The sequence below is a fragment of the Sesamum indicum genome, linkage group LG12 (genome assembly GCF_000512975.1).
Source record: "Sesamum indicum cultivar Zhongzhi No. 13 linkage group LG12, S_indicum_v1.0, whole genome shotgun sequence".
In the NCBI taxonomy this organism is placed as follows: domain Eukaryota; kingdom Viridiplantae; phylum Streptophyta; class Magnoliopsida; order Lamiales; family Pedaliaceae; genus Sesamum; species Sesamum indicum.
In genome coordinates this window covers 3,954,282-3,963,980 of record NC_026156.1, presented here as the reverse complement: position 1 = coordinate 3,963,980, position 9,699 = coordinate 3,954,282, and the positions used below count along the sequence as shown (strand labels likewise).

At 38.1% G+C, this 9,699-nt stretch overlaps 3 protein-coding genes across 5 annotated transcripts; 2 read left to right on the top strand and 1 right to left on the bottom strand.

Moving 5' to 3' along the window:
* LOC110013002 (mediator of RNA polymerase II transcription subunit 16-like) lies at positions 7–2,450 on the top strand. The gene is made up of 4 exons (XM_020698223.1): positions 7–117; positions 239–415; positions 576–953; positions 1,569–2,450. Exons 2-4 carry the CDS (start codon positions 263–265, stop codon positions 1,713–1,715), a joined length of 678 nt encoding a protein of 225 aa, XP_020553882.1. The 5' UTR covers positions 7–117; positions 239–262; the 3' UTR covers positions 1,716–2,450.
* On the bottom strand, positions 3,155–5,580 carry LOC105175493 (stem-specific protein TSJT1). Of its 3 annotated transcripts, none has more exons than XM_011097942.2 (5): positions 5,351–5,580; positions 4,492–5,272; positions 4,028–4,268; positions 3,801–3,921; positions 3,155–3,666 (listed from the first exon to the last, which is right to left on the bottom strand). In XM_011097942.2, the coding sequence occupies exons 2-5, from the start codon at positions 4,701–4,703 to the stop codon at positions 3,482–3,484; spliced, it is 759 nt and encodes a 252-aa protein (XP_011096244.1). In that variant the 5' UTR covers positions 4,704–5,272; positions 5,351–5,580; the 3' UTR covers positions 3,155–3,481. The 3 variants fall into 3 exon arrangements, with proteins under 3 accessions (XP_011096244.1, XP_011096245.1, XP_011096246.1); XM_011097943.2 differs by having other exon boundaries at positions 4,492–5,241; XM_011097944.2 differs by having other exon boundaries at positions 5,400–5,580.
* Positions 7,952–9,699, top strand: LOC105175634 (CBS domain-containing protein CBSX5-like; the record flags this gene model as incomplete). The annotated part of the gene is given in 2 exon segments (XM_020698258.1): positions 7,952–8,417; positions 8,930–9,699. Coding segments are annotated over 2 exon segments (1,096 nt in total), but the record flags the coding sequence as incomplete, so codon positions are not given.

Sequence of the window (9,699 nt, the reverse complement as noted above, 5' to 3'; positions counted from 1 at the left end):
ACGCAAGTAACAAGGACTGGACAGGTCAGCAATGGTTCAAAAGGGCCTGAAGAAGGTCCAACTAGCCGGTCAAGATTAGGTTCTGGAAATGCTGGCCAAGGATATACATTCGAGGAGGTAAAATGATGACAACAAATTCCAGTGTGTGGCTTGAGGGCGGGGGTTTGCTTGTGGCAGTTATTACAATTTCGGATACCCTTCTTCTGTTAATCTTAGTGTCATTTGGATTTGCATGCAGGTGAAGGTCCTATTCCTTATACTTATGGATCTTTGTCGACGGACATCAGGATTGGCACATCCATTGCCTGTTTCCCAGGTTGGGAGCAGCAATATCCAGGTCCGCCTTCATTACATAGATGGAAACTATACTGTTTTACCAGAGGTTGTAGAAGCATCACTTGGCCCTCATATGCAGGTATTTATGTTATGATGACAGTATCCTTAGTTGATAACTTCTTGTACTATTGGCTGCTGGTCTTGTTGGAGTTTTTTCACATAAAAAAACTTGGCATTTGAATGTTACTTTATTAGAGATAGGGACCTTCTCATGCCTTCTGCTTATTCTGTTTCCACAGAATATGCCCCGGCCTAGAGGTGCAGATGCCGCCGGTTTGCTCCTGCGGGAGTTGGAACTCCACCCTCCAGCCGAAGAATGGCACAAGAGGAATATGTTTGGTGGTCCCTGGTCAGATACTGATGATACGAGTCTTTCAGATGACAGTACTAAATATAGCAGCTCAATGGATTTGCTTGACTCAGGTTCATCTGAAAATGGTGATGTTTATAATGGAACTCCAACCTTGTGGCCGAGAAAGCGCAGGATGTCCGAACGAGATGCAGCATTTGGATTGAACACTTCGGTGGGCCTTGGGGCATATTATGGTATTATGGGATCCCGAAGGGATGTTGTGACAGCTGTCTGGAAAACAGGGCTGGAAGGAGTGTGGTACAAGGTAGCTTCTCAACTGGTTTCGAAATTGATATGTTCTCTAGTATGCTTAATTTATACTTAATATTTACAGGGTTGATTTTTGTTTTTTCATCTATTTATCCTCTTACAATGCTTTTTTGTCTTTATCGATCCTCCTATAGGTCCTAGGCGATAGAAGCATCAATGTACATTGTTTTAAGTTCAATATATCTAATTGTCTGGGAGTGTTTATCTTGATATGAATCTGACTTGAGCATTGCTTTGGCTGGAACTTCATAGATAGAAATCGAAAATTTTAATCGTGCAAATTGTCACCTTACAAAGTTATTAGGCTTACATCTGCACGAATCATGAGAAGTGGCAGCGGTGAATCATGTGGTCATAACTTAAATAATCAATCTCTTCCTTAATTGCTAGGGCTTTGAGATAAAGATGGATATAGCGAGAAAGAAATTTGAATGTTTATGAGAAAGAGTGAATTTTTATCTAGTTTTTGCTTAACTCAAGAACTGAGACGTTTATTGGACAGCCGGCTGTCTTGCACTGTAGTTTCATGTGTGCAGATTTGGTTGTTACTCCAAATTTTCTTCTCATGCATCATTTATCTTCCCCCCTGCCCTGGTTGTTTCTCATGTAGTGCATAAGATGCTTGCGGCAGACGTCTGCTTTTGCTTCACCTGGTTGTGGTAGTCATCCTAATCAGAATGAGAAAGAAATATGGTGGATCAGCCGTTGGGCGTATGGATGTCCAATGTGTGGAGGAGCATGGGTTCGAGTCGTGTAAAACATATAGCTGTCCTTGTGTTGATTCTGACAACATAATATCCACACTCACCTTATCTCACTTGATGGTAATGTTGGCGGGAAGATCTGGTTCCAGAAGGAGAAGACTGATATTAAGTGGTATAGCTGGCTTCCCTATGAATGCTATTTTCCTGTATATATCTGAAACTGATAATATAATTACCTGTCAATGGAGTTTCTAACTGAAGAATGTCAAGAACACTTTCCTGCTGTCTATGCTGGGTTCGTTGGTCATGCAACTTTGTCGGCAGGAAGTGTTCTACAGTACCTGGAAGGATTTGTATCCATAAAATGTAATTCTGTATCCTCTCTTTTAATTCTCAAAGCTGAGGCGATGCCACTATGTAAAATGAAGTCCAGATAGAATGGGTACTTCCCTACAGTCAGAAACATTTAGGAAATCTACATTTTTGCGGTCGTTTTTTCTGGTGCCAGAGTCGTGAAGGTTTTAGATGGCTACTGAGAGTGTAGAATCAGTATTTTTGTCAAATGCGTTGAATGGAACAGCAAAATCTTGCATCATTGTGAAGAAGTCCTGGGATCTGAAGCGTCTAATGTAAATCATCAATCTGGTAAAATATCTTCAGTAGTGTACTCTTGTGATCGGTTTAATGCTCCTCTCCAACTTATTGTTTAGAGTTTGTCTTAAAATTTAACTTGATGTTGTGAATAACAGCTTGGTGCAGTATTTGAAAATTTTATGCATGCTTCTCAATCCTTGTTGATTGTTTCAGGGAACCGCCCCCCAAAAATACATCCCAATCCCTGTCTTTTTCTACTTACTAGATGCACATCCTAATATGTGCATATTTTAAAATAATATTTATATAAATTGTTTTATTATTTTTGCAGAGTAAAAAAGTACCTAAAAATATATATTGACCAAAATTAGGTGATATATATATATATATATATATATATATATTTAAAGAAAAAGTGCTCTCGCTTAATAATAAATTATAGGTAAATATACTGGTGCAGCAAGTCAATCTCCATTTCTATTCATTTCCAATTGAAAGAATGTCGATGTCAACGTGTAATTGCTTGTAAAATATTTTTGATCAGTTTCACATTTGTTTTGTGGTATTTTTTCCAGTTATGCTTCATATATATTTATTATTTTTTAAAAGAATATAAAGTCAACAACAATTATTAAGGCACCCAAAACAGTAAGGCTGTTCTGAACGCCAACCCGATCCTACTGAAATTAGAGTGCTACCTATACTGACTGTACTTCGATAAACAATTTTGTTCGGAAAAAACACCAAGGATGTTCTGAATAAAGGGCAAATTCTAAAGGCACCCAAACCAAAAGCCTCGTCTTCTGTTAGAGCAAATAGTTGTCTGGGCATTCAATGCTAGCTTCTTTGTAACTTAAAAGAGAAGCAACATGTTGGCCATTACACTTTCAGTCCAGAATATAATTAGAAACTGAAAAGTAATTCTTTTCAGATTAATTGCCATTGGAATGGACGCTACACAACAACAAACCGTCCCCTGCAAAGACCAACTGTACTGCAACCAAATTTACACGACTGTCGTCGAAGAGCATTTCTTCACAACAAAGTCCAAACACCTCAAAGATGGTATTTACATACTGAGGGCAAACAAAAGAAACGAAACCTAATAATGCCATTATACACATACCACGAGATTATTGAACAAAGATAATACCTAATGATAATAAGAAATTGTTTGGCTAGCATCCATGTCAATGGAGGAAACACCAGAAACACTAGAAGGCGGTCAGCCCCAGGTTGCCCAGTTGGCTTCACTCCCGACCCGAGGCATGCTATTAACCTTAGAATAGGCATCCACTGCAAAATATGCTCCACACATTGCCCCTTCACTATCAACTCTAGGCATGGCTTTCATCTTATACATTGGATGCTCAAAGCTTATCAGTCCCCTGTCGCTATGGTACATGCAACCTGTCGAAGAAGATCACAATCAAATACAACAAGAGAGTTTGATTATGATGAATTGTATTCTAAGGTTTATGGTAGTTTCTTCATATTTTATATAGAATTTTATCCTTTTTGGCATGGATCATAGATTACAATACCAGGTGGGAATGGAGCGAATGATTTTCTACAGCTTGCTTTTATGAGGGAAACATCATCTGAGATCATGACAGAGCCATCAGCTGCTACACCCCAGAACAGGTTCACTGCTTTATCAGCACCCTGCCAACAAATGAAAAAGTAAGTCTATCAGAAACCTCTGCTAAAATGAAAAGTTACTGACAGCATAAGAAATCAAGATTCTTGATGATGCATCCGCAAAACTTACAAGGGCAACAAACACAGTATCAGATCTGTGATCATAGATCACAAATGCAAAACTGCCCTCTAGCTCCTTAAGGACCTGATGGGCCGGAATTGGGCTCCTGTCACGGAGGGTCCGGTAGGCCTCAATCACAAACATGGCTTCATTTCCACCCTTTGAAAGCCCATATTGCTTATTGAGGTTGCACAAGTTGTTCAAATTCCCCAAGAACATGCAGTGTACATCATCCACACTACAGAACAACCTGTAATATAATCACAAGTTCAGATCACCCATCAAGATATCCCATTACACATATCATTAATCATTATAAAACACAATCAAAATTTTCATCTACCTTGCATACATTTTATGTACTAAATTAAATCAAGAAAAGAAATGCAAAAGAGTAACCATGCTTTCAGCAAATCTTCATCCCCAATTCTTATTTTTAGTTTTGCTCTCAAAATGGGAGATTAGAGGTTTACCTCTGGTGTGGCATGCCCAAGGGTCGAGGTGGGACGTAAGCCATGATAACCTTGTTTAAGAAATCAAGGGAGACGCCATTGTTAGGATCTGAAGCCAAGCAATCCTTGAGAGTCTCCTCTGGAGTCTTGTCTTTCCCAACAGCCTTGGATGAAGCTGGGCTATGCAACTCTTTTGGTGGATCCACCACACCATTCTTGAATACAGCCAACATCTTTTTTGTTTTTCTCGACTTTTTTTCTTTTGTCTTTTTCTCTTTGTTTACTCTCCCACAATAAACTTTGAATAAATAGGTAGAAAGGAAGAAGAATGAACGAATGCGCACAAAGATTGAAATGCCAAATTTACGAATGGATAAGAGAAATTAGTAGGAGAGCAAAAGTAGGTGGCAGGTTTATCCAAAACACTTTCCTCTTGTTTAATATATTACAACAGAAAGAGTAATCTTTTGGGGTTAGGATCCATAACAGAATACTTAATATAATAATCCCAATCTTGAGGTGGAAGTATACTGATGAAGCTGTATGACATTGGGGTATAAATGGGTATTCAAAGACCTAATGAATGGTTAAGGGAGAAAGACTATTCTTTTATTGAATGCGAAGAATTCGCGGATCAGGAAATGGTCAAAAGACTTATCCATAATCTGAGATGACATTGACGCCTATCCCACTCAGCAAACCCCCTTATGTCGGAAACACTCCGACATTCTCTTTGTGAAACTCTAAGGGATTCTGCCCATTCAACAACATCTACATTGGAGCAAACATGTATCATTTTTACCTGTATTATAAGTGATTTTCCCTCATTAAAATATCATAAATGCATAAATACGATCATAAACATTCAAACGCCACTTACATAATCTCACAGCAATATTTGAACAACGATCCAATAAATGTAAACTGACCGAAGGGTAACGAATACATATTTTTCTGCTAAGAACGTCGATTCAACGAATCCTATGGTGACGATCATCTGCAATCGTCTTCCTTACAGTAACGAAACGAGCCCTCTCCAAACCCTAACTCGGGGGCTTCGATCTTTGCACTAATCCCTAGCTTCATATTTTAAACTCTAAGAACTTCGATTGTTCCTGGTCAGTTGTTGAAACTTGAAAGGATTTTCGTAGTGTGCAGTAATCAAATTCCCGTAGAGAATATTAGATATTGGGCCTAACCATTGGGCTTTAAGGCCCATATTGAGGAGGATATTGATCAGGCCTAATTATCACTTCAGCCCACTATGAAAAATGCAGATGGTACCTCTGATTAACGCATTTGAAATCTATTACAATATCATAAAATACAGTTTAAAATTAAAATTTAAGATTTTAAAATTCTTGATATCATGGCTTTATTATTTTGAGTTTAAACACAACAATAATAACAAATCTATCTAACTCATCTCCACAAATTCATGTCAAAATAAATAAATTAATTTTTAAAATTATATTTTATATCATTATGAAATTACTTCAAACTGTGCCAGCCTAAAGTACATGTGCTGCCAATATGTGCACGTACAAAAGTGTACGGCCAAGTGAATACCTGACAAATATTATTACGTTTTTTTATGTTTTTCTCATAGTCGTCAGCCTCAGACAGCGATTGTACATTTCTGAAATGGTCCTAAAACAGCAATGTCCACACGAAATCAGATTCCCAAACCAAACACGCAAGCCGCACCTACTGTTATTTCCTTAACGTTGATACGTAAAGCATCAAAAGCATATTCTGTTTGATAACACACAAAGTGTACTGGCATGAAAATGTCTTAGTTCAGACACAGAGCAGTGAGGCAGTTGATGAGTACCACAACAACATGTGGCTATTGTTTCGCATATATACATCCCACATTATTACATTCAATCAACATCCAAATCCCATCAAAATATCTATGCTCTCTTGTTATTTCTCCTATAAATTAAAACCTATTTAATAAGGGTCTTGCATGAGATACTTTAATAAAGACAAAACTATATCTCATGAGACCCTTAAAATGTCCAAACAAGATAAGAATGGGCACATTTTTTTAACTGAATCTCGTCGCACTCAATCTGCCCGACTCGATGACCATAATTACAATCATCCATCACCTAACAATTAAAAGGCTGAAATCGATATTAATTTATGAAATAAATACAAAAAAAATTTGAACCGATAAATACTCCAAAGCTATTTTATGCCAATATACATCATTTTTAGCTGATCAAATCTTGCATTTCTTTCACTAAAATTTACACTCAATTCAAGTATCAAATTATGAATTTTAATTGAGGATGTCCAAACAAATCTAACACTCTATTTGTACTCTCATGTCCCAAACAGATTGACTGCCTCGACATCTTCGGATCCAAATCACTACTATGAAAAGGTAGGGAGGGAGTCGTGTTGGAAGAAAAATTATTGTTGGAATAAAATTAATCACTAAGTAAATATGATAATTAATTATTTTTATTAAATTATATATTAATCACATAATAAATATATTATTACTCAAGTTCCATCCAACTGAATTGGAATTGCAATTAGAAAGCGCGTTTGAAAGTGGGTAATTTTATGAGTAGTACTTATCCGTGGTACGAAAGCTTTTAGTCTGGAAAGCCAAAAAAAGGTTATATGAAAATGGTCAAAATGAAGAATGCAAAAACCTGACAAATTTAAACAAAATGAATTAATAAAGTTTGTCCTCTTCTACTAATTACATTCTATTCTTCTCGACATTCTTTATTTTAATTTATTACATATTCTCTGTCTTTATAAAATAAAGTGACATATCTATGACCATATATATTAATTAAAATTATAGAAATATAACGGAAAAAGGGTTGGTGTTAGTCAAAGTGAAAGTAGGTAGGTAGGTAGGTAGGTATGTATATATGTGAAATTAAAGTTAGGTAATTAAACTCAAAATAAATTCATTAATTAATATTTGTTTAATTGATTTGAGGATTTAATAATAATAAACCCATGAATTGTAATTTGTATGTGTATTAGAGGTGAGGTTTATTATGTATTTATTAGTGAAACCCAAAAGCATTTAAGATGGCTGACTAAAATCCAAGCAACCCTTTGGGTTGTGATGTGTATCCCGTGCACACCTGCTCCATTCACCCTACTCCTAACCAATCAATAAAAACCAGCTGCACCTACTGATACAACTCTTTCCTCATAATATTTACACACATATATAAATGCATTCTTAATATCATATAAAATTATTTATTCAAATCCATTTACCTTCAAAATTATTTTTTTTTATGTTCCAAAAAGCAATTAAAATTTTTATTACTAATTGTGTTTATTTACGGGAACTTATAGTCATCAGATTTTTCGTAAATATCCTCCAAATCCATTCTCAGGCTGTTTCCAAAACCTGATATTCCGTACACTCCAAATTCCAATATCCGTGCCTTCTCTCTCTCTCTCTCTATATATATATATATACACGCACACATGGGCCGCGCTTATATCTATCCCTTTGTATTCTGTGTCCTCCATCTCTCTCTCTCTCTCTCTCTCTCTCTCTCTTTCTTATCTGACAAATTCCCTTTTCCTAACTCCCTCTCCCAGATTTCCAATTAGAATTTGTGTTATTGCATGGCAGTAAGATTTCTGAATGGAGAGGTGTCAGAGTTGTGCTTAGGGAAGCCGGAGCTGACCAGGGTTGCGGCCAACGCGACCATTTCCGACGCCTTGGCGGCGTTGAAGACGTCCAGGGATTCGCACGTCAGCATCTGGGCGTGCGGCGGAGGCGGGCCCAATGGCTGTTGCATTTGCGTGGGGAAATTCTGCGCGGCGGATCTCATTCTCTTCCTCTGCAGGGAGGAGAATTTGACCCATCCTTTCAAGGCCTTTGACGCTCCTGTTTCCGATGTTTTGCCCAAAGGGTTACCCGTTGTCAGACATTTGGATCCCAGCTCCAGGTTCGTTTAACTCAACTTATTCCTTCTTTTCAATGATTTCTGGAGCTATTTGTTTTCTCCTCTCATAAATATGCAAAGGAGAATGAGAAGTTCTAATATTTTCCTAGTCTTGTGCTCGCTGTTTTCAGACTGAGTTGTCCGTAATTCGCGATATCCGTGTTTGTTAGAATTTTCTTTTGTTTTTGGACAACAAAATCATTTCTACCCCTAAATTAAAGTCGACTTTTCCGGACAACCTTATCAGATTTTTCGGAAATGATTTCTTGCGAATTATATGGCTGGATTTTTCTGGGCATTTGGATTGGCTTCTTGGGTTTCGGATCCTCTGTTTGAATAATGGTTCCCGAATTTTCATTTATCTTCTAATCTTGTTCTCTGTGACTCAAGAAATTAGGGACGAAAAATCTGTGTACAGATGCTTTCGAGTTCATATAATTGCTCGAAGAGAATTATAATTATCCATACCCTTCATTTTGAAGCCTGTAAATCATTCTTTTATGTATATTTTTCAGCTTGCTGGAGGCAATAGACTACATACTTGATGGTGCCCAAAACCTACTCATCCCAATTCAAAACCACCACATCCAAAGAAAGAATTTCCTCCACAGGCAAGCCTCTTCTGCTTGCACTCGCTATAATGGCCAAGAATACTGTTGGCTCACGCAGGAAGACGTGGTGCGTTTCTTCCTCAATTCTGTTGGAGCTTTCTCTCCAATCCCAACTTTCACCATCGAGTCCCTGGATATCATCAATCGCGACATAATGACAGTGCCTTACGACAAGCCTGTGTCCTCAGCATTGAGCTACCTTCATCGTGCTCTCATCGAGCAGACATCAGTTGCAGTCGTTGATGAACATAACAAGTTGATAGGGGAAATCTCGCCCTCCACTCTGGCATGCTGTGACGAAACGGCTGCAGCAGCGATTATGGCCCTCACGGCTATGGATCTCATGACCTACATAGACTCCAGTGGTCCACCAGAGGACTTGGTTCAGCTGGTGAAGATGAAGCTGGAGGAGAAAAAATTAGGAGGATTGGCTGAATTGATGGATGATTTTTGCGAGTCTTCTATGTCTTCAAGCTGTTCCTCAGACGATGAATATGGGTTCAGTAAAAGTGGTTGGCCGTCCAGCAGGAGTGGTGGGTCAAGCCGATCCTACCCTGGAAGGAGATCTGAGGCAATCGTCTGCAGTCAAGGGAGTTCTCTGGTGGCTGTCATGATCCAGGCGCTTGCACATCGCGTCAGCTGTGTGTGGGTAATGGAAGAGGATCGGACCGTGG

Excerpts from the sequence above, each read along its gene's own strand:
- LOC110013002 (XM_020698223.1), top strand. The coding sequence starts at position 263 with ATGGATCTTTGTCGACGGACATCAGGATTGGCACATCCATTGCCTGTT. Across the intron at positions 416-575 it reads CACTTGGCCCTCATATGCAG|AATATGCCCCGGCCTAGAGG; the intron begins GTATTTATGTTA and ends CTGTTTCCACAG. Across the intron at positions 954-1,568 it reads TGGAAGGAGTGTGGTACAAG|TGCATAAGATGCTTGCGGCA; the intron begins GTAGCTTCTCAA and ends TTTCTCATGTAG.
- LOC105175493 (XM_011097942.2), bottom strand. The coding sequence starts at position 4,703 with ATGTTGGCTGTATTCAAGAATGGTGTGGTGGATCCACCAAAAGAGTTG. Across the intron at positions 3,922-4,027 it reads ATACTGTGTTTGTTGCCCTT|GGTGCTGATAAAGCAGTGAA; the intron begins GTAAGTTTTGCG and ends ATTTGTTGGCAG. Across the intron at positions 3,667-3,800 it reads ATTCGCTCCATTCCCACCTG|GTTGCATGTACCATAGCGAC; the intron begins GTATTGTAATCT and ends CTTCTTCGACAG.